This window comes from Cupressus sempervirens, chromosome 3, assembly GCF_028749045.1.
Source record: "Cupressus sempervirens isolate cs-2001-9-10 chromosome 3, ASM2874904v1, whole genome shotgun sequence".
NCBI classification, from domain to species: domain Eukaryota; kingdom Viridiplantae; phylum Streptophyta; class Pinopsida; order Cupressales; family Cupressaceae; genus Cupressus; species Cupressus sempervirens.
Window position 1 is genome coordinate 420984026 of NC_143120.1, and position 25176 is coordinate 421009201.

Genomic DNA, 25176 nt, shown 5'->3' on the forward strand with positions numbered 1-25176 from the left:
AAACTGGTACTTTACTGTAATCTTGTTTATAGCTTTGGAATCAATACACATGTGGCACTCTCCATTCTTTTGAGGTTACAACACTATTGGTATAGCACAGGGACTCAAACTTTATCTAATCAAACCTTTTTGCAATAATTCTTGGACTTGTTGATTCAATTCTTTATTTTCCACTTGTATTAATCGATGTAGTGCTTTTTTAGGCAAATTGGCTCCAAGTCTCAAAGGCAATCCATTAGACACATTGTCAGAAATGATATCCTTAAATTATGACAACAATTCTTTAATTTTTGGTGGGTGTTCATCCTCATTTCTTTGATCAATCTTTAGATAGGAATCAAACCAAAACACATATAATTATCCCTCTCTAACTCTTTGATAAATTATTTTACTTCAACCAAAGAAACACTAACAGTAGAACAATGTTCACCCCTAGATTCTTCTATCAAAGGCAACAAAACTTGTCTTTTCCAATTAGCCACAATAGTATATCGATTTAGTATACCATCAAACAAAACTTGTTTATCATATTGCTAGGATTTGCCCAATAAAATGTGACAAAAATCAATTGGCAAAAAAAAGGACTTCATCATGATATGATACAATCTTAAAATTCAAAATGCATTCCTCACTTTCCAATAAATTATGCTCATCCCTGATCCAAACAATCTTATATGGCTTATAGGGTGCTTCATCCTCAATAATTGCAACTTGGTAACCAAATCATGTTTCTTATATATGAGAACATAAGAAGCAAGAGACACAATGTGTCTAAGTTCATTGTCAATAATGTAGTTAGTTTAAAGTAGATAGAAAGATAAATATAGAGAAGATAATTGACACATGAAGGTAGGTAGAAAGAGATGCAAAGATAATGAGATAGAGGTAGGGAAAAAATTGAAGAAGAAAAATTTAAAAATGAACATTGAGGGATAAACAAATATAGATATAGAGCTCTAGGAAGAGGGTAATGGATTGGCAGATAGAGGGAGTCATATCTAAAGAGCGTGTGTGGAACTAAGGGGAGGTAGAGAGATAGATAAAGACATAGAAATTGATATGTAGAGATAGTGTAATGATACATGCTTAGAATAAGAACTTGGTGAGATTAATAGTTTAATGTTGTATCAATAAATTACATATTTTGAGCTTTGTGCATCTCCCATTCAATACTAAATATTTTTACAGTTAAATTTAAACATATATTTATATCCATATATGTATTACAGGCATAGATAACTAAATATTGTTATAAATTAACTAATAAAAAATTATTATAATTTCAATATTACTTCTTGTAAAATATTAAAATATAAAATAATTTATATGTAAAATATTTAATGTTTAAAGTTTAACTTAAAAGCTACCTAAATCAAAGTGAAATATATAAAATTCAAATATTAACACAAATTTTTAACATAATTAGTAATAATAAAAAAAATATGTATTAAATTGATAAATAATTAAATAAAACCAATTGATAAACTTATTAAAATTGATATCTAAATAAAATTTTAAAAATATAATTAACATATTAAAATCAATTGAAAAATTAAATTATATTAAAAGTTAAAAACTACTAACTACAATGTTGTTGCTAATGTAATTGATGTTCGCTTGTTTTTTTAATATTATTAATTATTAAAAAATAATGTGAAATAATTGACATAGGATTAAGTAAAAAGTTGAGTTTTCTACTTAATGTAACCACTTAAAAAAAAGGAAAAATATATTCTTATATCGTTTAAAATAAAACAAAGGAAAAGCTATAAGATTTTTGTTTAAATTTTTTATATTAAAAATAAAATCTTTAAATCATTTAAAATATAAAATAATTAATAATAAATTAATAAATTTTTAATTTCTAATTTTTTTTTGTAATGATTGGTTTAATAAAAAAAATATTCTTTTCACAATAAGACCAAACAAATTTGGACTTTCTTGCATTTATTTTGATTTTGATTTTGAAGTAGTAAAGTTAAGGAAGTGTGAATTGTTCCACAACAATTGCCTCCAAAAGTCTAGGACTCTTTATAATGGTTCAAGCTTTTAAATTTTTCTAATTTTTATTTACTATTTTTTATTGATGATATTATTAATAATTGCTAAAGTTCGAATACACTCAAACTTAAAATCTTTCATCATAATTTACAGCCGTTGCCTTTCACCACAGCAAATAAGATTTAAATAAATAGATTTTTCTATTTCTATAAATATAAAAACTCAGATTTTATTAAAAAAATTATGACCTTAAAAGTTCTTTAATTCTATTAACTAGTTAAAAGTTTTTCATAATTATTTATTGAACTAAATGATTGCATAAATATATTACTTCTGACAGAAACTAACATTGAAACTACTTGTGCTCATTCGAGCGAATGTCTGTCATTTGAAAATCCAACATATTAAATGCTTTTGATCATGTGCTAGCCCCAAAAAAACATTTCAAAGAAAACCTTTGTTTATGTCCTTGAAAATTCGATTACAATAAATCAAAATTTAACACCGTTAAACTCTGAATTCTTTAATGGTCTCCTCCCCTTGATCTCTTTTATCTTTGGGGCCCCATATTTCCTCTTCTAACTTCCTACCTTCACGTACCTGGTCAATTGTCAGAAGGGTATAAGGAACAACTGGCTCTCTAAGATTTACAAAAGCTTGTGCACGACCGAGATGATCATTCACTGCTTTCCAGGATACCAGTTTATCCATGAATACTGATACATAATCTGCCCGTCGATTCTGCCCCCATAAACATATAACAGTTAAAAAGACAATTTCAAGAGGAATTTTATTCTTTGTAAGCACTTCAAATTCATGACTCTGCAGTAATCAGCATAGGTGAAAAGATCCACACTAACCTGATAGTCAAGGTAATATGCATGCTGCATAATCCATCAGAATCAATCAGTTAGAAAGTAAAATGGGAAAAGAAATTGATTTTGTATTCATAACTTCCAATGACCATGCTCATACAAAGAATGTTTTGATACCATGACCCTCAGTAGTCTTCTTAACCTCCAAATTTTTTCATTACTAGAATATACTTGGAACATTGTGAATTTAGATATGCTTAAAAATATGTTGAATTATAAACACCTCACATCAAAAGTCAAATTACCTCCCAGAGATCAATGGTGAGCAGTGGCTGCAAAAGTGAGCACAATGTAAAACGTATGGTCAGAATACCGAGCCAAAATATTATTTCCTTTCATGTCTTTGAATCATATGATTTGCTAATATAAAGAACACAATTAGCCTTTCAGACTCTATCCTGTTGCTGGTAATACATAGTTCATGTCAACCAAAAACATTTAATAAGTCATTTTATTATTTTTTCACCACCGTGCAAGATGGCTCAGATATATGGGCCTTCAGATTGAAGTAACCAAAATTATCTGCAATCATGCCTGGCTACAAATATTTAAATCATAATGTCTATCTGGTACAACACTCAAGCTGCTTTAAACAAACTCAGTCACATCACTGGTTTCTTTTATAATCAATATAACTAATAGTGATGTTCTAGACATGTTTACACAAGTGACCAATGAGAATGCTGAAATTAGCGTTTGTTTCATGGTTTGAGCAGCAATATATGGTATATCAAGAATAGACAAAGAACATGCAACTCAATGTTACTATATTCTGTAACAACAATGTTCATATATTTTGAGCTTATTGTATACCCTACTAAAATCATAAAGAATGCCAACAAAATTGAAATATATTGCTATATCTTCTAGTAAATATAAATGATTTAAGTAAATTTAGAATGATATATATTTTTTAATGGTTACTTATTTTGTCTTTGTAACCTTGATTTTTATATTATTTTTTCATATATTTCGTATATTCAATCAAATGTCAACAATATTAAATCTTAAATAACACCATTACTACTGTAAAACTAAATACAAGAAAACACAATGAATTGTAAATGAAAAAAAATAATGGTATTAGGAACCACAGTAGAGCCTATTACTACGAACTTTGATAATTGCACTCACTCTTTTTTTTATATCACATTTCCATTTTTTTACATTTCTCAAATCATTCATTTTTTAACATGTCAAATCTTGGCATTATTTAATTTTCATCAAAGATTTTTTCATTGTTCAACTTTCTCATAGCAAATTGTCATGATCATGTGAAAATATGTATACTTCTGTTATTCTATTATAGAAATTTTCAAGATCTACAAATCTAATATTTTATAGTTGGCTGAGAGTCCTTTGTTCCAAGTGACATTATTTAGCTATATTCTTCCTTATGTCATTGGTTGAGCCCTTTCTCTAGAGAGGCCTTAAAAGTACTTTGCTATGTAGTAAGTATCCTATCCAGCCAAATCCATCATACAATGTTGGAGGATCTAAAACTACAAAAGATAATTTATTGGATAGGAATTTACAATATTACATTTATCACCATCATTTTTCTTAATTTCTTACAATATAAATACAATACTACATTTGTAATAGAAATAACAACTTTTTATTTTATTAAAATACTGCACCAATTTCATTAACTTAAAAGAGAAGTACATGACTAATTGAAAAGTTGAAATAATATTTTTTCCCGAAAAATCTAAAATATGATTTGATCAATTAGTTGAGTTGTGATATATTAAGCCAGATCTTTGTAAATGTTTGTATGTACAAACAAAGAGGCAGATGAAATAGCCAATATAGCTGCAAATGGGGTGCTCGTCTACGCATCAATTACCACTGAAGGATGTCATAGTCCTGATGGTCTAGATTCAGTTTGATTGGAGAGGCCTCTCTAGAGAGAGGGAAATATGTGGAACCAATGCTAAAATGGCAATTAAATCCTATACAGAGTCAAGGAGATTAACTAAGTTGGCTTTGCTCCCCTCCAAGCTTTTCACCAAAGAAATGGATTAACTCTTCCATATTAATGGACCTTTTTTGGGGGGTTCTTAGACAGAAGTAATATATTTTTATCCCAGCCTCGGTTATTTTCTCACAAAAGCTATTTTCTGCTATTGCTGTGGGCTGCACAATGCTGGACATCATGGTTTTTCTTTGCCAACTTTTCAGGGCAGGTTATGTGTCGAGAAAAGATATGAGTGAAACATAGTGGGGCCTAGATTGATCGTTTCTGCTTCTTCCTCTGGTAATGCTGCTGATCATGGCTAGTAGTTGTGTTCTGAGATTTTGGGGGATTGCTTTCAGTTGTGCTTTGCACTGTTCTGTTGGTGCCCTAGCAGCCACTGAATCATTTGCACTGAACAGAATTCCCTCAGACAATACACGGTGATCTTGTTACTGGCAACCAAATTTCCCGTTACAAGCAGCTGCGTGAGAAAAATCCGGTGAGCTGTGCCTCCAAATACTAAAAGAACTGATCAAACTTGAGATTTTATAAGTTGTAACCTGCAGGTCTTGAGACAAATCACTGGTTCTCATGTATATAATATCAGAATATAACACAGCCTCTCTTGATTGCCGTCCTTGGAGCTTAGGGATCACTGAGAATGACATTTTTCCTCATTGGCCTTTATTGTCTACAGCTTGCAAAATAAATAAAAAATTACTGTAGTTTACGGGTTGCTCACTTAATAAAACACATTCAATTCATATTGTTGGGATATGAAGACCAACAGTCACATGACTATTCCCTCTCCCTCTTGACTCTTCATATTTGTAGAGTTCTTTATAATGGATGTTGCAGCCCATGTAATGTATTCTTGAGATATTGTTTAATATTAGAGATTCCTTGGTAGAGTGTGGACGTAGGCAAGTTTGCCGAACCACAATAAATACTTTTGTACTATGTTCCATCTTCCTTGTTTACTATTTTGTTTCATTTCTCTTTTTGTTTTGATATTTACAATTGGTATCAAAGCCAAGGTGAGGCTTGATCAGAGATGGATGATGGTGAAGTTGATTTTATCATCAACGAATTTCATGGAAATTTAAGCTCGGTAGAGAATGATGTTGTGTTTGCTAAGAGCGGAAGAATCCGCCATGTGCACTGGTGGGATGGCTAGGAAAATAAGCCTGAAGCTGAACCAGAAGATTTAAAAGCTCTTAAATCTGAGCTTAATGCAATTCTTGAGTGCACAGGTGATGGTGATGCGCAACATAAGAAAGTCGTCCCGGAAGAATTGCAGAAGCGAACAAGGGAAAATAAGACTAGCAAGTCTGTTAAATGCCTGGTGTTGGCATATTATCAAATGGTTTCTCTTATTTTTGTTCCAACCTCAATGACAAATATAATTTTGCATCTGGAGATCATAAGATGTTGCAACTGAGTCCTTTGAAGAGCATTGGAAGTTCCTCATAGAGGAAGATGAAAGAGCAGATGAAAAATATGTTGTGACAGAAAATAAAGGGTTGAACGAAAAGTTCACTATTGAATAAGATGAAAAGGCAAACGAAAGGTCTGTTGTGAAATAAGATAAAAAACTGACGTGGAGTTCACTATGGAAAAAGGTGGAGGAATAGACAAAAATGAAGAGAATTTGTTGAACAGGAAGACAAGTAGTATGCAGCTCGTTAGAGATTATATGGCTTATGATAAGCCACGGGTGTCTATACTAAATATCGCGGATGTTCGCCGCAATAGAGAGTCTTTCTCTCAGCACAAAAATAGTGGCATCTCCAAGTCTACAATATCAAATTCCCAACAGAGGTTAGTCTGACCACATCCACTCACACAGTGATGGAATTGATTTGCACAGTGCAAATGAAGTGCAAAATCTGGACAGTGGGCATAGTCCAACTCTCAACCACCAAAAAGTTTTGGAAGCACTGGAGGCAATAACTAGTGATAAGGATTGTATACTGAATGACAGAATTTTGGCAATCTACTTGAAGTTTGTGAAATGGGAAGTTTGTAGCCAAAATTGCAATGCATGGGGTCTTGGGCAAGGAAACCGAAATTTTCCAGTTGAAGCAGTTTCTTTCAGTGTTTATAATTGGGAACGAATGAGGAAGATTTTGTGCATGCAGTGTTTGGATATGTCAGAAGAAGTGTTCCGGGACTCTGGGAGTCTAACTAGGACTCTGCGAGTCTGAGGCAAAGGTGCACTTCTCGAGGCAATTGGCCTCTAGACTCGGACTCGACCAAGTCCTGGCAGAGTCCATGTGTACTCGCCGTGTCCAAGGACTTGCCAGACTTTCCGAGTCCCGAGCCCAGGACTCTTGCCGGCGGCAAAGACATTAAAGTGCAAAAAATTAAAAAATCAATGACTTAAGTTGCATTTTTCTGGTTGTTATGACATCTATTTGACCTAAAAAGGTCATTCCACCATTTACTTATGCTTGTAATAGAGAGGAAAGAGTTAGAGAAGAATATTGGGGTTTTGAGAGAGAAATCAGCAAACTGGTTGGCTCTCCCATATCGATTGCTGATGGTTTGTGCAACTTTGTTGCTTGCACTTAAGCATTGAGAGAAGCTTAAGAAAGCATTTGGAGGAGGCTTCTACAAACTTGCATTTCCATTGTTTGACTTTGTGCAAATTTGGAGATAAGCAACAAGTTGCATTTCTTTGTGTTGTTTTGTAATATGTTTTACATTCATGTTTTTTACTTCCCATTTTGTTTACATTTGTTTAGTCACTACTTCTACTATCTACTATTTAGAATCTAAATTTATTCTAATTTATCTTGAATCTTGATGACAAAGTAAGAAGGCCCTAAAGTTTAAAAATTTGATTTGATGCTAACTTTTTTCTATTTATAATATATTCATATTGCAGCACCAAACACATTGACATAATGCCTCAGGGTGAGCCTTCTGGAAGTGGAACTAGGCTTGCATTTAACCCTGATGCAGATCCAAGTGCAATAGCAAAGGATAGGGCTTTGAAACATGCCATCCTGGGGCACAAAAAGGGAGATGTTACATGTTGGCATTGCGGTGTAGTATGTAATAGGGAAAGAATAAATAGATTGAAGTATCACCTAGCACATATACCTAAGTGTGATGCCAAAAAATGCAAAAATGTACCCCAAGATGTTATGCGAGACATGCAAACTCTTCTAAAGAAAAAAATTGAGAAAAAAAAATTGAAAAAGAAGCAACAAGAAGAAATGGCACAACTAACCCAATAGGGATCTTCTAGTTTTCGCTCTCCATTATCCCCTACTCCACCTATAGATGCCACTACTTCTACGAGTGTGACCATTCCACCTCACATTCGAGAGAAAATATTGACACTTGATTCCATGTTTGTTCCACGCACGGCTGCAAGTGCACAACCATCGCTTGAGAGCATGGGTTGGAACAAGGAGAAGCATGATTATGCAATATTGGCACTTCGAGACTTCTTCATCTACAACAACATTTCATTCAATGCAGCAAGGTACTTATTTATTTAATTTTTAATTTATGTTGTACTTCTCTTGCTTTCAACTTTCAACTTTTAAGAGACAATAATATGCTTATTTTGTTTATTTTAATTTGTATCTTTTTTTTCAAATTTATTTATAATATACTAATTTGTTTAACTTTAAATTTTATTTAATTTGTTTTAGGTCCCCTTATTGGAAAAATGCAATCGATGCTGTTACTATTTGTGGTCCGGGGTTGAAAGCCCCTAGTGTTGACGAGCTAGGAGGCCCTATTTTAACCCAAAGGGAGGCTGATGTAGAAGGTGCAATCAAGGAGCAGTGTGAGGTGTGGAAGACGAAAGGTTGCACCATCATGACTGATGGTTAGACTGATAGAAGGAGTAGAACACTACTCAACTTTCTTGTCTCCTCATCATGTAATTGTACTTAGAGTCTTAGACATTAAAAATTTAGAAGTAGAAGTTGTACTTAAGTGATTAAGTTTATAAATTATGAATTTATAAATTATGATTCATCATTAATCATTATACAAATTTGTTTCTTTTTCTTCAGGTGCCACAGTTTTTTTGAAATCAATTAATGCTTCAAGAAAAACAAAGAATGTTGAATATCTTTGTGAGGTAATGGATGAAGTGATAAAAGACGTGGGTGAAGAGAATGTGGTGTAGATAGTTACAGATAATGCAGAAAATTATGTTGTTGTAGGAAAGCTTCTTATGGGGAGACACTCACATATTTTGGACCCCTTGTGTTGCTCATTGCATTGACCTCATGTTAGAGGATCTTGGTAAACTCCCTTGAACAAAAACAATTATAGAGCTAGGAGTGTATACAAATTCATATATAATCATACATGGGTCTTCAACCTCATGAGGAAACACAATAACCAAAAGGAGTCGTCTTATCCAGGGGTCACTAGATTTGCAACCAATTTTCTCACATTGAAATCTTTGTTTCATTCAAGGGGAGGTTTGAGACGCATGTTTGCTAGTGAGGAGTGGATTGCATCATCATATGCAAAAACCATTGTAGGGATTGATGCAGCTGATCATATTTTTGATGAGGCTTCCTTTTGGACACTGATTGATGATATTGTGACGGTAATTTCCCTTCTTGTCCTCATTTCAACTTTATTTTGTTTATGAAATTATGTTATAAATTATTGTTCATTTTTTAAAGAAAAAACTTAAAATTGATTATTTCTCTTCCAACTTTCATAATGATTGTAGTTCATAAAGCCGCTTGTTGTTCTCCTATGAACTATTGATGGAGAGAAGCCTTCAATGGGCTACATTTATGAAGGCATGGATAGGGTGAAGGAAGTCATTCACTCTTTTTTTGCAAGGAATCGAGATAGGTATGGGCCTATATGGGATGTCATTAATAGACGTTGGCACAATCTACTTCACAGGCCTATACAGGCAACGACCTACTTCCTTAATCCAACATACCAATTCAGCCCACATTCCAAGGTTGATGATGAGGTGTTGAGCGGCCTCTACGATGTTGTAGAGAGAATGTCACCTAATTCAAGAGTTGGAACAATTGTAGTCTGTGAGATTGAATTGTTTAAGAAAGCTCAAGGGGACTTATTTGCATGGGAGTTGTGCAAGAAAAATAGGACAGAATTGATGTCTAGTAAAAATCTTTGATTTTACATCATAATTTCTAATTCTATTACTATTTTAATTTGATAAAGTCAAATTTATTGATATGATTTAAAATTTTCTTGTTTCAGATGCATGATGAAAGATGTTTGGCACTAAGGTGCCAAATTTACAGAGGATTGCGATTCGCATCTTGAGCCAGCTATCTAGTGCATCAAGATGCAAACGTAATTGAAATTTATTTGAGCATATACACTCGAAGAACCGCAATAGGTTGGTAATGAAAAAATTGAATGATCTTGTCTTTGTTCACTACAACCTTTGCCTTCGCCATAGATAGATTCTGAGCACCAATACATCACCGATTGTATTAGAGAATGTTGATTCACATGCAAAGTGGAACACAGAGATTGAGATTGTTGATCTTGTCTTCAGTGATGAAGATGTGGAGTGGGTAGATCAGGTGGATCGGGAGGTTGAAGTAGTAGTTATGGCAGTCGAGAAGGCTAGAGCGCGAGGAGATAGAGTGCAAGACCTTGAGGCTAGGAGTGATGGATCAAAGTTTGATGATGAGGATTATGTGGGTGAGGATGAGGATGATGACCAGGATGAGGATGAGGTTTAGCCTCAGACATAGGGAGAGAGGATGGCTCTATAGTCTTCCATGACTTATCCTAGGCGTACTCGTAGGAGGACATAGACTATTATGAGCATTAGTCTTCTAGTTGTTATTTTGATATATGTTTTGAACTTTTGATACCATGGATTTTGTAATCCATGAATATAGCAGACATTTGAGGCTTTGACACTGCAGTGACACTATGTTTATTACTTTATATTGTGTTATATAGTTTTTTTTCATTCAAAAATTTGCTTTTATACTTATGTGATCTATGCAAAATTGTGTATGTTTATTAAGTAGCTTCTATTTATCTCAATTATTGTGTATTTGATGTTAATTGACTGAAAGATGCATGAAACAATCTTAAAATCCTTAAAAATCTTTGAATTCCATGGGTTTTTCAATTTTCCGAGTCCTTGCCGAGTCAAAGTCCAAGTCCGAGTCGGATTTTGACTTTCCGAGTTAGAGGCAAGTCCAATTCCCGTAACTATGGTCAGAAGCTTGTAACTAGGAAGGTGAAGTGATCATTGGATTTTTAGATGAGAAGTCTCAACAAGACCATATTATCATCCAAAATGACTTTGATGAAAAGCTCGTCAAATGCCATGTCCCCTTTTTAGCTCTGTCTAGCAGTAACATGAGAGTTAGCCTATTATGGAGTCTCGTAGGCTGGCAGTGGTGATTAGGGACTTAGTCAGGGTTTTTAGCATGCGGATTTGGTATTACAGGTAGTAGTAGATCAGTTGAGAGCAGTTCCTTGATTTTAGGAGGCAGTTCCTTGATTGTAGGAGGAGATTCCTACCTTTTAGGAGGTGGTGATGTTTCCAGAGTTGAGGTTCTATGAGATCACCCCTTGGTCTCAATTTTAGGAGATTTGGGTGTGTTCCCTATATTTTAAGAGTATCCCTAGATTTGAGGGTGTGACTGTCAGTTGGCCCGGGTTGTCCGGCATCAGTCACAAGCAAGTGACAAACTCAGTTTCATATTTTAGAGGTGCTTGGGTTGTTCCTTGGCTATTTGGAAAATATTTTAATATATTTAAATATTCTCCTAAGTTAGCATTTTAATAATTTAACTAAGGCTAAATGTTTAGCCATTTTGGAGTAATAAGGAGTTTTCTAGCTCCATTTGGATCGATTTGCCTATGTGTGATAGCTCATTGGAAAGAGCTCAATCTCTAGTATTTGATTATCACTTGCCGAGACTTATTTGATTATTGGAGCTATTTGTCATTAATAAAATAATGATTTTCTTCTATTTGGACACCTTTATTGGGAAAATAATGTTATATTATAAAGTTCAAATGAAATCCACTTTAGGGTTCTTTTAAGGTTCGAATTGCCTTGGAGAGGGGATATAAGGAGAAGGCAACCTAAAGATGAGTATCTTTTATCATTTTATCACCCTATTTTGGACACCATTACTCTGGAAGAGCATTTCTCACCTGGGACGCAAACCCTAGTGCTAAAAGCAGATTTGTTGGGACGTAGCCCTCAACAAGATCAGATTTGAAGGTTCCTATGCATATAGTTTGATCAAGGAAGTGGATCGTTTTCTAGTATTGCAGTTACGCTTTGTAGGCAGTGGATTTTTAGGGAAGGTGGCCACTTTGGTTTAACCTAACATTTATTACAGCAGCTAACTTGGATCTCATTTTTAGCTGGCATCCATCTTGTTTGAGGCACATCTGTATTGATACTATTCTGGAATAAATCAAACTCTGTTTGTATGATTTTAGAATCATTTTAGGATTAGTATGTATTGCTACATATTATTTCTATCACTTCTATTTATCAGTTGTTGTTATTTATTCATTGTAATACCTGTATTCTGAAAAATACAAAAAGAAACAACATTCTTTTGCAAGTTCTATCTAGCTCTATAAGATCAAAGAAAAATCTACAAGAAAATATAATTTATATAATTAAATATTATAGCAGCAACAAAGAAAATATCCATTTGGGATATTTTAGTGGTATTAGAGCCTAGTTCCTGCCAACCTGTTGGGTTAGTTGCAGGTCAATACCATGGCTAGAATGAGAAATGGGTGCTCTAAGGTTTCATCTCCGTCAATAGGTACAAGTAAGAGGCCTTCTCCTAAGGCTTTCAATGATGCAATAATGAGCAACTACCATCAGTATCGTTCTCTTCCTAAGGAGATATAAGACATGCTTGCATTCACACAATTTATGGGTATACCAGATGCTAAGGATGATTTGGTATCCAAAAGTTCATATCAACAACAAGGAAGGAAAGAAGAATCAAAAGATAAAAAAGAAAGTATTGGGAGAGAAGATAAGTTAACAAAGGAAACATGGACCAACAATAATCAGCAAAAGGAATTACCAGATGAAGATCTTGAGGGGGTATCAAAAGAGGATATTGAAGAGAGCCCTGCTCTTCAATGGCAGTCCACATCCTTTGCTTATGGATTTACACATGTCCATTAGCTTATTTTGGAGAGCCAACTAAAGGTTGGTGAAGAAAAGGTCATTGGAGCCTTGTCACATTTTGACAGTTCCCACAAGTTAGTAGAGAGCTACATTTGGAAGGTCCAACTTGAGGGAAGAAATAAATGTAAAGAAGAGGCTTCATCAATCTCTGATTTGCATGTTCTTAAGACAGCCATGGAGGCAATAAAGAATAATTACTTAAACCTCCTTTCAAATAGAGATCATCTTCTTGACCTTCGTGTTATTTACTCTATTGCTTTGAGGGGAAAAGTAGAGGGGATTGATAAGCTTATTTCAAAACTTTTAAAGGTTAGAGAAACTTCGGAAAATTCTCAAGTAGCTCTCTTCATGGCAGAAAATCAGATTGAAGAATTGAGTAGGGAGTTGAGTTTAATCCATGCTTTACCTACAAAATCGGAAAATCAGTGGGAGGAACATTGTGTGGAGCTGAGTCTACTACATTCTACTTTAGCTCAATCAAAAAACCTGCCTCTTGCAACAGCCCATTCAAATAGACAGCATATTCATGAGGTGAATGAGGAAGACGAACCACTCGATGATACATTATCCAACGACACCAATGGTTACAATAATATTGAGGATATACAAGATGATTCCAAAAAAGGTATAGAGGAGGATTCCAAAATTTTGAGTTTGGATAGAAGCAATTTAACTTCCCATTCTCATGAGTTTGCTGCCTATAGTATTGAAGAAGTTGATGACATACATTCAGTCATTGCTGATAACCTCTTTTCTGAGATAAGTGCTGATTTGATTTTAGATAACCCACTCTTTGAATTGGATGATGAGGTGGCTCTTGATCTTGATGACACAAATGATATGAGGAGCTCAATCTTGGAGTATGATTGTGAAGTTGAGCATACACTTGTTGGGCCGGCCACTCAAAAGTTGTCCCTTATGGGCATTGGATAACACATATACTTTTGTTAAGAGGTGGCCTCGTGGTTTCCTTGACGGGGCAGAAATAACCTTGCTGATTGGTGACTTTGTACTCTTCAATCCACTGAGGATTAGTGACTATCCTAATGGGGATCTTATGACTCATCCGAGTTTTTCATTGTCTACATTAGGTTTTCAACAGTATGGGAGTGTTGGGAGGTGCCTCTATAAGTTAGCGATGGAGTGGGGAGTGTTTGTTGTTGATTGGAATTGGTTTGATGGTATGTTTGATCACTCGTGTTGCTGGTCAAAGTTATGACAGTCAAATATGGTGGCCATTGTTGATAGTTTTTGAGCATGCAAGAAATTACTCACCCATAGTTATGGTGTCCAGCATACACAGAGGGTTACTTGATAGCGATGGTGATAATATGAAGTTCTTCTACATCACACACAATACGACATGTGTTTTGTTATGGGACCCAAGTATTGATTCACGAGATACATCACTTTACATAGACTTCCATATATTGCTTCATGGTTTGGAGTGTTTGGTCATTTTTGTCAGAATGGAACAGCTGGTTGTATGTTTGAGAGATATGGAGGGTCGCATGCTGTGGTTGAGCATGTTATTTTGCCAGTTTCCCCGGATTGCATCAGGTTTAAGGATTGTTAGTAGGGACCTCAAGGAGAGGCATTGGCAATATGGGTTTGCACATCTATTTAGACAGGTGCAATATGAATATGTTGTATTTTTTTTTGAAATTGGTTTGGAATCCAAAAATTGACATGTATAATACATTCCTCAAGTGGATTCATGGTGAGATACTACACTTTCAAGATCTTGATGTTTATATCAGAGTAGCATAACAAAGGACATGGGTGCGTTGATTGCACTTGGGCAAGGATTGTTATAATACTACATATCATATGGCAATTGCTATGACTCCATTTAGAGCCCTCTACAGTTATGATGCTCTATCTTTTGTTAATCTGGTGATTAGCGACAACAGGGTTCCTTTGGTACAGGATTGTATACAAGAGAATCAGGACATCATGAGATTTCTTAAAGAGAATCTTCAGCAAGCACAGAATCAGCAAAAAGTCTATGTTGATCGACACAGGATTGAGAGGATATTTGAGGTGGGAGATATGGTTTACCTACGACTAGAGCCTTACCAATAGAGCACCTTTAAAAGGGGTGGAGCTGAGAAGCTCAAACCTTGTTTTTATGGACCATATAGGATTATTAGGCGTGTTGGAGAGGTTGCGTATGAGATTGAGTTACCATTTGGTAGTAGGATTCATAATGTGTTCCACGTGTCGTGTCTAAAAAAGGCACTAGGACAACATATAATATCATCTCTAGATCTTGGAAGAGAGGGAACGCCAGCTGAGAAGCAGGGTGATTCGAGAGTATCTGATTCACTAGAGAGGTCTCCCTATAGAGGACGCCAATTGGGAGGCTGAGACTATTTTACAACATCCAACTTTGCAATTGCTTGTGGGCAAGCATCTCCGAGAGGGGAGGATTTGTCATGTCCCCTTTTTAGCTCTGTCTAGCAGTGACATGAGAGTTAGCCTGTTATGGAGTCTCGTAGGCTGGCAGTGGCGATCAGGGACTCAGTCAGGGTTTTTAGTGTGCGGATTTGGTATTATAGGCAGTAGTAGATTAGTTGAGAGCAGTTCCTTGATTGTAGGAGTAGATTCCTACCTTTAGGAGGTGGTAACGTTTCCAGAGTTGAAGTTCTATGAGATCACCCCTTGGTCTCAATTTCAAGAGATTTGGGTGTGTTCCCTATATTTTAGGAGTATCCCTAGATTTGAGGGTGTGATTGTCAGTTGGCCCAGGTTGTCTGACATCAGTCACAGGCAGGTGACAAACTCAGTTTCATGTTTTAGAGGTGTTTGGGTTGTTCCTTGGCTACTTGGGAAATATTTTAAATATATTTAAATATTCTCCTAAATTAGCATTTTAATAATTTAAATAAGGCTAAGTGTTTAGCCATTTTGGAGTAATAAGGAGTTTTCTGGCTCCATTTGGATCAATTTGCCTGTGTGATAGCTCGTTGGAAAGAGCTTAGTCTCTAGTATTTGATTATCACTTGCCGGAACTTATTTGATGCTTGAAGCTATTTGTCATTAATTAAATAATGATTTCCTTCTATTTTGACACCTTTATTGGGAAAATAATGTTATATTATAAAGTTCAAATGAAATCCACTTTAAGATTCTTTTAGGGTTTGAATTGCCTTGGAGAGGGGATATAAGGAGAAGGCAACCTAAAGATGAGTATCTTTTATCATTTTATCACCCTATTTTGGACACCATTGCTCTGGAAGAGCATTCCTCCCTTGGGACGCAAACCCTAGTGTTGAAAGCAGATTTGTTCGGACGTAGAGCTCAACAAGATTAGATTCGAAGGCTCCTATGAATACAATTTGATCAAGGAGGTGGATCGGTTTCTAGTATTGCAGTTACACTTTGCAGGCAATGGATTTTTAGGAAAGGCGGCCACTTTGGTTCAGCCTAGCGTTTATTATAGCAGCTCACCTGGATCCCATTTTCAGCTAGCATCCATCTTGTTTGAAGCACATCTGTATTGATACTATTCTAGAATAAATCAGACTCTGTTGGTATGGTTTTAGAATCATTTCCAGATTAGTATGTATTGCTGCATATTATTTCTATCACTTCTATTTATCAGTTGTTATTTATTCATTGTAATACCTATATTCTGAAAAATACAAAAAAAAATAACATTCTTCTGCAACTTTTGTCTAGCTCTCTAAGATCAAAGAAAAATCTACAAGAAAATATAATTTATATAATTAAATATTATAGCAGCAGCAGAGCAAATATCCATTTGAGATATTTCATCAAAAATATAGAATGGCTATTAGAAAATGTAGAGATACTTAGTAGAAGTCACATATTTTTATGTATGAACAAGGATTCCTTGGATGGAGGTGTATATTTTGGATTTGCAGACAATGATGATTCTTATCATAGATTTATAGGTGATTATACACATGTAAAAATTGGGAGAAATGATCTTTTTAACTCTGATCTGGTTTCAAGTGTGCTAGAACAAGGTCTGGCAATCTTGAGATCGTCTCAAGGTTCATTAATCTCTGAGATTCAACTTGGGAAGCAAGGGGTGTCACACTGCACGGTTGTGCTGGTTGGACTTGACGGGGGAGATTGTTGGGATATGAAGCCCAATGGTCACATGACTATTCCCTCTCCCTCATGACTCCTTGTATTCTTAGAGTTCTTTATAATGGCAGTGTGTAGTCCATGTAAGGTATTCTTGAGATATTGTTTAATATAAGAGATTCCTAGCTAGAGTGTGGACGTAGGAAAGTTTGCCAAACCACAATAAATACTTGTGTATTGTATTCCATCTTCTTTGTTTACTATTTTGTTTCATTTCTCTACTTGTTTTAATATTTACACATGTTCTCCTCAAACAATCTATGAGCCAAGCAATGTTTGTGAAGGCAGCTATTCTTGCCAACTTATTTGGCAAGAGTTTTACACATACCCTGCAATTAGCTTTTTCGCTTTTAGTCTATTTTAGTCTCTATTGATCTCAAGCGTTGGCCATCCTACAAACAAGAAATTGTTAATCGAGAATGATATCATGGCTATAATTAAAAATAGTGAAATCACTACCTATTGTAGGAAAGCATGCCTAGTAAGTGACAAGTTATGATACAGTAATTGCTCATTTTTTCCAAGATAGTGGACAAGTGAATTGATATGATTTAACTTTAATAGAGCCCCAAATATGATTGTACCCTAACATTCATGGAACTCTGTCCTTGAAATTCAAATTTTGCCAAATTGTTACCCTTGTTGAATTTTGTCCAAAATTTATGATATTTAATATAATAATGTTTTATTTTGAAATAATATTGAGCTATTTAGTTAAATTATTTTAGCAATGTTAAACTATTTTGACAATTTGTAGATATATAGTTATATTTAAAAATAAATAAATTTATGTGTGGCAAATCTAACAATTTTTTCTTCAAACTTTACCCTTGTCAAACGTCATCTGAATTTTACAAGGTTGCATGGGTATGGGGGTACTTGGGTATTTTAGGTAGGGGTATGGGTACGTAGTTTTCAAAACCAAGGACGAGGGTTCATGGGTATGCCTGATTTCTCTTAATATAACTTTTGAAATTTTATATAAAATCTGAAAATATGAGTCATGAGTCATGACATTGAGCTTTCAAAATAAGATATCTGAAAATATGAATCGTGAGTCATAATATATATGTTGAATGTTTAAACTTCAGATGCATGACAAAGAAGACAAACTTTAAATACAAACAAGATCATAGATCATATAATGATATATTGCAAATGATAAACTTCTAGTTCTAACTTGAACAGTGAAAATCAAAAAAAGTTTAGTAGTTTATTGTTAATCAATATTGTATTAAAGTTCAAACTGATTACATATTAAATTATGCTCGATAAACAACAAGTTGGTATTCAATTGAAAAACTGAAACAAAAATCAGACTTCTTGATCTACGTGGCAGTTTTAAACATTTTGCAAGGAGGGGGATTTGTGAGCTGATGTGGCATTTCTAGATGCAGGTTACATAGTCGGGCATGTACCTGATACGAGATGTGTACCAGTACCCAATACATGCACCAAAGGTCTGGATACATGTACCCATGCAACCTTGGAATCTTATGATTGCCAAACTTAAACTTGAATTCAAACCTTGTGACTTATAGATTGTATCCATTTGGAAATGTCTCAAGTATGACATTGTTGTATACCAATACAACATGAAATTTTTGGTGTGTCTCACATCACTATACTAAAGGAAAAATTACAACAGGGGTACCCGAGAGTTTTCAATAACTCTGGATCACTCTCATAAAGCTGGATCAACACTAGGATTCAAATACTTGGATGCTTTCATTTTGAACATTAATGACAATCTCCATTTGCTTTGATTGGATATTCTTGGACAACTTCTAATACACCAACATCAAAGCTAGTTCACATTTTTTATAATTTTCTCTCTCCTAAAATTGTCATTTCGTAACATAAGTCTTAGAAATATTTGCAGGTACTCTTCAAAAACATGCTTAATCGTATGGCACTATAAAGTCAATTACGAAATATTTAGTGTGTTCATTGAATTCTTGTTGCTTCAAGGCACAACTTAGAACATTGAAGTTTCTATCCAATTTAGGACCTCTTCAAACAATGAAATGCATCTTCACTTTATCAATAAGCATCCCCTTTGAAGTATCAAACAAATTATTTTGCATGACTAAATCATTTCAGCATTATACAGATTTACCTCACCCATAGTTGCATTGCCAGTCTCTTGCGAATGACTTGACTTCACAACATTTAACTATGACATGTTGAATAGTTCATGTATATACAAGTTCATTTCAGCCATTAGGCAACTTAGTATAGTAATCCTTAGAAGTAAGAGACAGATATGTACAAAAGCAATCACACAAAGTAATATGCAACACAACTATACTACCAGAAATGGTGAATTAGGAGTATTTGGAAATACAATGTATGTATGTATATTTATACAAGCATATTTGACATGATTATTCACATGGCCATACATATGTATAACTATATATACACGCAAATATTATTTTCTATGTATGGGAGCGGAACCTATTGGGTAGATATTTTGCAACCAACACACAGATATTATTTTCTATGTATGGGAGTGGAACTTGTTGGGTAGATATTTTGCAACTGACAATTTTGGGTAAAATCCAGTCACAAAATAGGTAGACCAGCCACAGCGTATGAGACCAAGTTTCTCCTACATTAAAGGGAAGGCTCCCCCTTCTCACCGTTCCTTGGATCAACTCAAGGTAAGCAAGAAGTTGAGAGATTTTGTAAGGGTGTTACCAATATTCTTTCCTATTAACTTTCAGGAAAGAATCCACTTACCTATAGAGCGAGTAACGGGCAAGATGAAATCTCTAACTACATTTATATCTAGTAGTTGTAAATAGTGACACCAATAAACCAACACCAACTCAAAGGCTTATTGAAAGCATACCGGTTCGGCTCTAAGTCTTGTTTGTTTAATTTATAAAAAAAATCACTACCATTGAAGCACAAAGACTTCTAGAAGTAGATGATCTCTATTCTATAAGAAAAACTTCTACCATTGGGGCACAAATACTTCTAGAAGTAGGGAAATTCTAACTATTTTTCGTGATTTTGAGATGATAAAACAAGCTACACTCAAAGCTTCTAGTTTATGTATTACCGCAAGCGCTCCCAGTCAAAGCTTTGGCTCCGATTGCTTCTTAACTCACTATGCTCTATTATTGAACAGACAATAATAACATGAATCAAAGACAATAACATGAATGAAAGACAACAGGCACAAATTAAAGTCAAAGCTTCTAATTTACTCTATCACAATTGCTTCCAGTCAAAGCTTCGAAGCCAATTGCTTCTTTTATTTCACTTTTCTCCCAAATTGGTACTACACTATCAAAGTTATGCTTGCAATGGAAGCACCATTATCAAAGATAGCAGTGAAACATCCTATGTTTGAAGCTAGTGATCTTGCTATACTCTTTCAAGAAAAGGAAGACATAGTTGGCGAATCTCATATCTGGTGTATGCAGTCTCAGAAGGCCAAAGATGAAAAAATAAGGAAAAAATTTCTTCCAATAATCATGCCATAAAAGTGGACATGGAAGCAAGTTCAAAGCAAGCTAAAAATAATGTATTTGTGTCTCAAGGTCATGAACTTGAGTACACTTTACATAAATGTTCTACCCCAAAGCTTGAGAAAGAGCTTCTCATAAACAGTAAAGACTTTCCTGAGTCAAAAGTTTGTGAGCAGTATGTCCAATTATGCAGTGCAGGCATGTCCTTACTAAAATCACATGAGCAAGGCTTTCTTGAGCATCTTGAGATAGTACTAATTGATGGACCAGTCAAGCAAGTTGTAGTTGGCAAGAAAAAATCAGAATTTGTTCAATCAAGGGGATGTCCAATCCGACATCTTGCTTGGTTGGAGGCTAATGGAAAGCTAAATATTTTACATGTAACTGAACATGAAAATACTATCAAAGAAGATTTTAAAGAAGAATGTTCAGTTTTGGAGGAGCAGTTTCAATTCATGGACCTTTTTTGGAGCAGCAATACATGTGATTCATCTCAAAAGGGTGTTTTCTTCTATTTCTTCCAAGAGGTTTTACAACAAACCTTGAGATCATTGCTCTAATTGTTCGTTTTCCATCAATATGAAGTTGCATGTGAACATGCAAGGTACTACAAACTACTGAAAAAAGGTAGCCATTTTGTTGAACCTGTAAATGGTTTCATCTAAAATTTGCATTTTTGGCTAGTTTTAATTAGGTGGGTTTGTCTTTATTGTTAATAAGTGTGCTTGGGCATTTTTGTTTTATTAGATTTGCTTTGGTTTAGTCGCGTTAGTTTTGCTTTGTTTATGGTCGCATGACTTTGTAGCCCAATGAGTCGATGAAGGCACTTAGGGAACTAGAATCTGTCACTCTTTGTTTCCAAGAACAAATGAGTAACATTCCCCAGACAGAACCAGTTGTTGTCCTGCATTTTGTCACCACAAAATCTAGGTAAAAGTACAAAACTTTTTCAACTTAGTTTTGTTTTTCTCCGAGTTAGATCATTATTTAATTAGATAACATTGCTCAATCAATTGACCCCAATTGATATAATGAATCCTTTTACTAAACGCTTTCATCCAGTCTTTTTAGTTTTTTTATTTATTGAGCCTATGCTTGATTTTTTAAGCCTTCAACGTCCTTTTTCTCATTTTTTAATGTGTTTGTTGGCTTTTGGTCCTTTGGTTTTGCTCAAGTTATTGTTTTCGGTTTTCCCTTCAATTTGATCTATCTTAGGGTTTAATTAGAGTTGGCAATCAAAAGATATGATCATTTTAGTACCCAAAACATGGACCTTCTAGGTGCAACTACACGAATTAAAAATATCAAGTTATATTTTTAAGTTGACATTCACTTTTGAAAAATATAACATAAATTTACTTTATGTTATGTTTTTAAGTTACTTTAAGTTTATCCTTTTAATTTTCACTTGAAGTATCTATAGTGCATTTTATGTTATATTTTTAAGTTGAGGTGCTTTTTAATTTTTCACTCTATATTAACTATATAATTTGATTTAATTTTTGAAAAATCAAATGTCCTAGTAATATTACTTTTAAAATGATGTTTGCACAGTTTGCACATTATATATTAACTATAATATTGTAATGGGCAAGAGCCTACAACACAATGGTAAATTGTGAGCCTCTTATCCGAGAGGTTTTGGGTTCGACTCTACACAAACTAAATAAATAATAATAATTAATCACACATAATAATAATGAATCTTGACTTTGGCCTCTTACCAATAAAATAAAAAAAATTATAGACAAAAGCCTACAACGCAATAGTAACTTGCGAGCCTCTCATGTAGGAGGTCTTGGGTTCAAATCTACCTTCACTTAACATATAATAATAATTAATTCAAACAAATAATAATAATTAATCAAGTTTTCGGCCGTTTACCAATTTAAAAAAAACTATAATATTATAATTATTATTTATGATCCATTTGAGTAATATTTATTCAAAAATTAAATTGACATGTGCTTAATTCATCACTTAAGTTGTGTTTTACATGTCTACAAGCACATTTTCATCAAAATATGCAATTGCACCAAAAATACCCTTGAGAACATTTAAAACATGTAATTACATGTATTTTAAAATATGCAATGACCCCCAAAAGGTGAGACATGCATATTACATGTTTTTTCAAACATGCAGTAACACCCAAAAGGTGTGTTTTTGCCTAAAAGGTCATTTTAATACAAAATTTAAAACATGCATATGCACCCAAAAGGTGTCTTTTTGCCTTTAGACTCATTTTTGAAGAATTTAAAACATGTGTTTGCACCCAAAAGGTGTGTTTTTGAAAAGGGAGCCATTTTTTAGTTTTTCAAAACATTTAATGGCATCCAAAAGGTGTGTTTTGTCTCCAAGAGTGCATTTGTCCTTAAGAAACCCGTTTTTGAAGATTCAAGGGCAAAAAATTTGATGTTTTCCTCCTCCAAGAACACATTTTTCATCAAAAATGTTTAAACCTGCCCATATAATGGCTTCACATCCATCACAAGAGGGGCATTTTTGAGTTTTAAAGCATGCATATGCATTTGCGGGTCATGATTTTGCATGTCCAAGACAAAAATGACTCAAATACATGCATTTTTCAGCCACGTTTTTGTTTAAAATGACCAGATTTGAGGTAATTTAGATCACATTTTGGCTCAAATAGAAGTCATTTTGAGGTTTTGATCCATATATATACTATTGAAGAACACGTTTTTTCCTTTACAAGTTAAAAATGCTTCATTTCATGCCCTCTATGAATCACACTTTTGTTAGAAACGCCCAAAAAATTAGGCTTTTCATTCACTTTTTTTGTATTTTGGAGCCACATTTTTGCATTTGGATCCATGTATTAGCATTTGAGGAAGTCATTTTTGCATTCACAAGTCAAAAATGACAAATAAACATGCATTTTTTGGCCACATTTTTTTTTAAAAACGGCCCAAATTTTTGCATGAAAATGAGACATTTTTGTTAAAAACTCTCAAAAATTGCATTTCCAACCCATACCTTTGGATCAATAGGGTTCGTTCTTGATTGAGTTATAATGCATGTTATTTCCTTTGGAGACCACGTTTTTGGCATTCTCATGTCAAATTCGACCATTGAATGTTCATTTCTTGCAAGTGTGGAGAGAGTCAAAAAGTTGGTTGAAAATCCAGATTTGAAGGAGAATTGGTCTTCAAGTCTAGAAAACTTGTTATTTTGGCTCTTTGATCTCCAAGTGGACATTTTCAAACTTTTTCATCAATTCATGTTTATCTTGCTATTTCCATGTATATTATGACTTGTTATTACACATTTGTCCAAGTATATGCCATGTAAAGTGTGAATTCTCTTTAAATAGGATGAAGACATTCATTTTTAAGTGAAGAATTTCTCCAAATTCCAAATGGCACTTGAAAGTAACTTGCTTCTTCATATGTTTGAGTCTATAACCAAAGGCATGTGTTTGTTTTGTGCTTGTTTTTGTTGTTTGTTTGTTTGATTTCTTGTTTTTCTTCTTTTGGAAGAAATTGCAAGTTCTTTCCCAAGAACTTGAACACGTTTCACTTCACTCCACCTTCCACCTCTTCGTGCAAGTGCATCTTTTCATTTCATATTCACCATTACATGCCAAGGCACATTGCATCCATTCCTTTCATATGCAATTACACTTCAAGAGCAATTACATGCAATTCCACTTTCCATTTCATGACACACTACATCTCATTCTCCACATGCCATTACATGTAATCTCACCTCCATCCACATTTAAATGCAATCTCATCCTTCATTCCCATTTACACGCATTTCCATCTTCCAAACCTAAATGCATGTTCGTTTTACATGTACTGACATCTAGAGAATCTATTTTTGACTAAAGGTCACACTTTTAAGGTCAAAAGTTATCACTTGCACGTATTCCCATGCACCTAGTCATCATTCCTTACGGCATCTTTATAAGAACTCATCTTTTTCCCATACGCATTTATATGCCATCCATCTTCCTAAGTCTCATTTTAGCCCTCTGCATGTACTTTTCATATCACATCCAATTCATTGCATATGTTCCATGAGTATCTAATCAATGCTCCAAATATACTATTCCTCAGAGATCCATTTTGCCAATATTCTCATGACATCAGAATCCATATCTTCCAATGATGGATTCAATCCCATTGAAACTTTCATGTTGCAATAAGTCAAGATATGTCAGGGCTTCTATAAAGAATGAAGACATCCAGTAAAGAAGGCGTGCTTCGAATAAATAAAAAAGTAATTCATTTGGTCTCCATATTCCCAATGATTGTTTGAGAACCTGAGTTTGTGTGGGAATGCGCTAAGCACTTTCCTTCAAAAAAAAAGTTATAAGATTTGATGGAAAGTTATTCAAGTTTACATCCGGACACCATCAAGAAGGTTTTCAAAGTGTCGAAGATTCCAAAATGTGCCAATCTACAAAGGAGAATTCATGACAACTTGAGCAAGAAAAACTTGATCACATCAAGTTTTCAAATGATAACGGACAACTTATCAAAGAGAGTTAGACGCTATCAAAAGACACAACTCCATGATTATCAAGGTGAATGTAGGGATTGCATC

At 34.3% G+C, this 25176-nt stretch overlaps 1 protein-coding gene across 1 annotated transcript in view; it reads right to left on the reverse strand.

Annotated features, from left to right (window-relative positions):
* Positions 1 to 2275: 2275 nt before the first annotated feature.
* LOC149566823 (superoxide dismutase [Fe], chloroplastic-like) overlaps positions 2276 to 25176 on the reverse strand; it is a 150577-nt gene continuing 127676 nt past the window's right edge. Inside the window, exons 6-8 of the mRNA XM_089820147.1 lie at positions 3122 to 3148; positions 2862 to 2885; positions 2276 to 2742 (exon numbers count right to left, since the gene is read on the reverse strand). Of these exons, the coding sequence (XP_089676273.1) occupies positions 2509 to 2742; positions 2862 to 2885; positions 3122 to 3148 (285 nt within the window). The 3' untranslated portion in view covers positions 2276 to 2508. The remainder of the gene's footprint in view (positions 2743 to 2861; positions 2886 to 3121; positions 3149 to 25176) is intronic.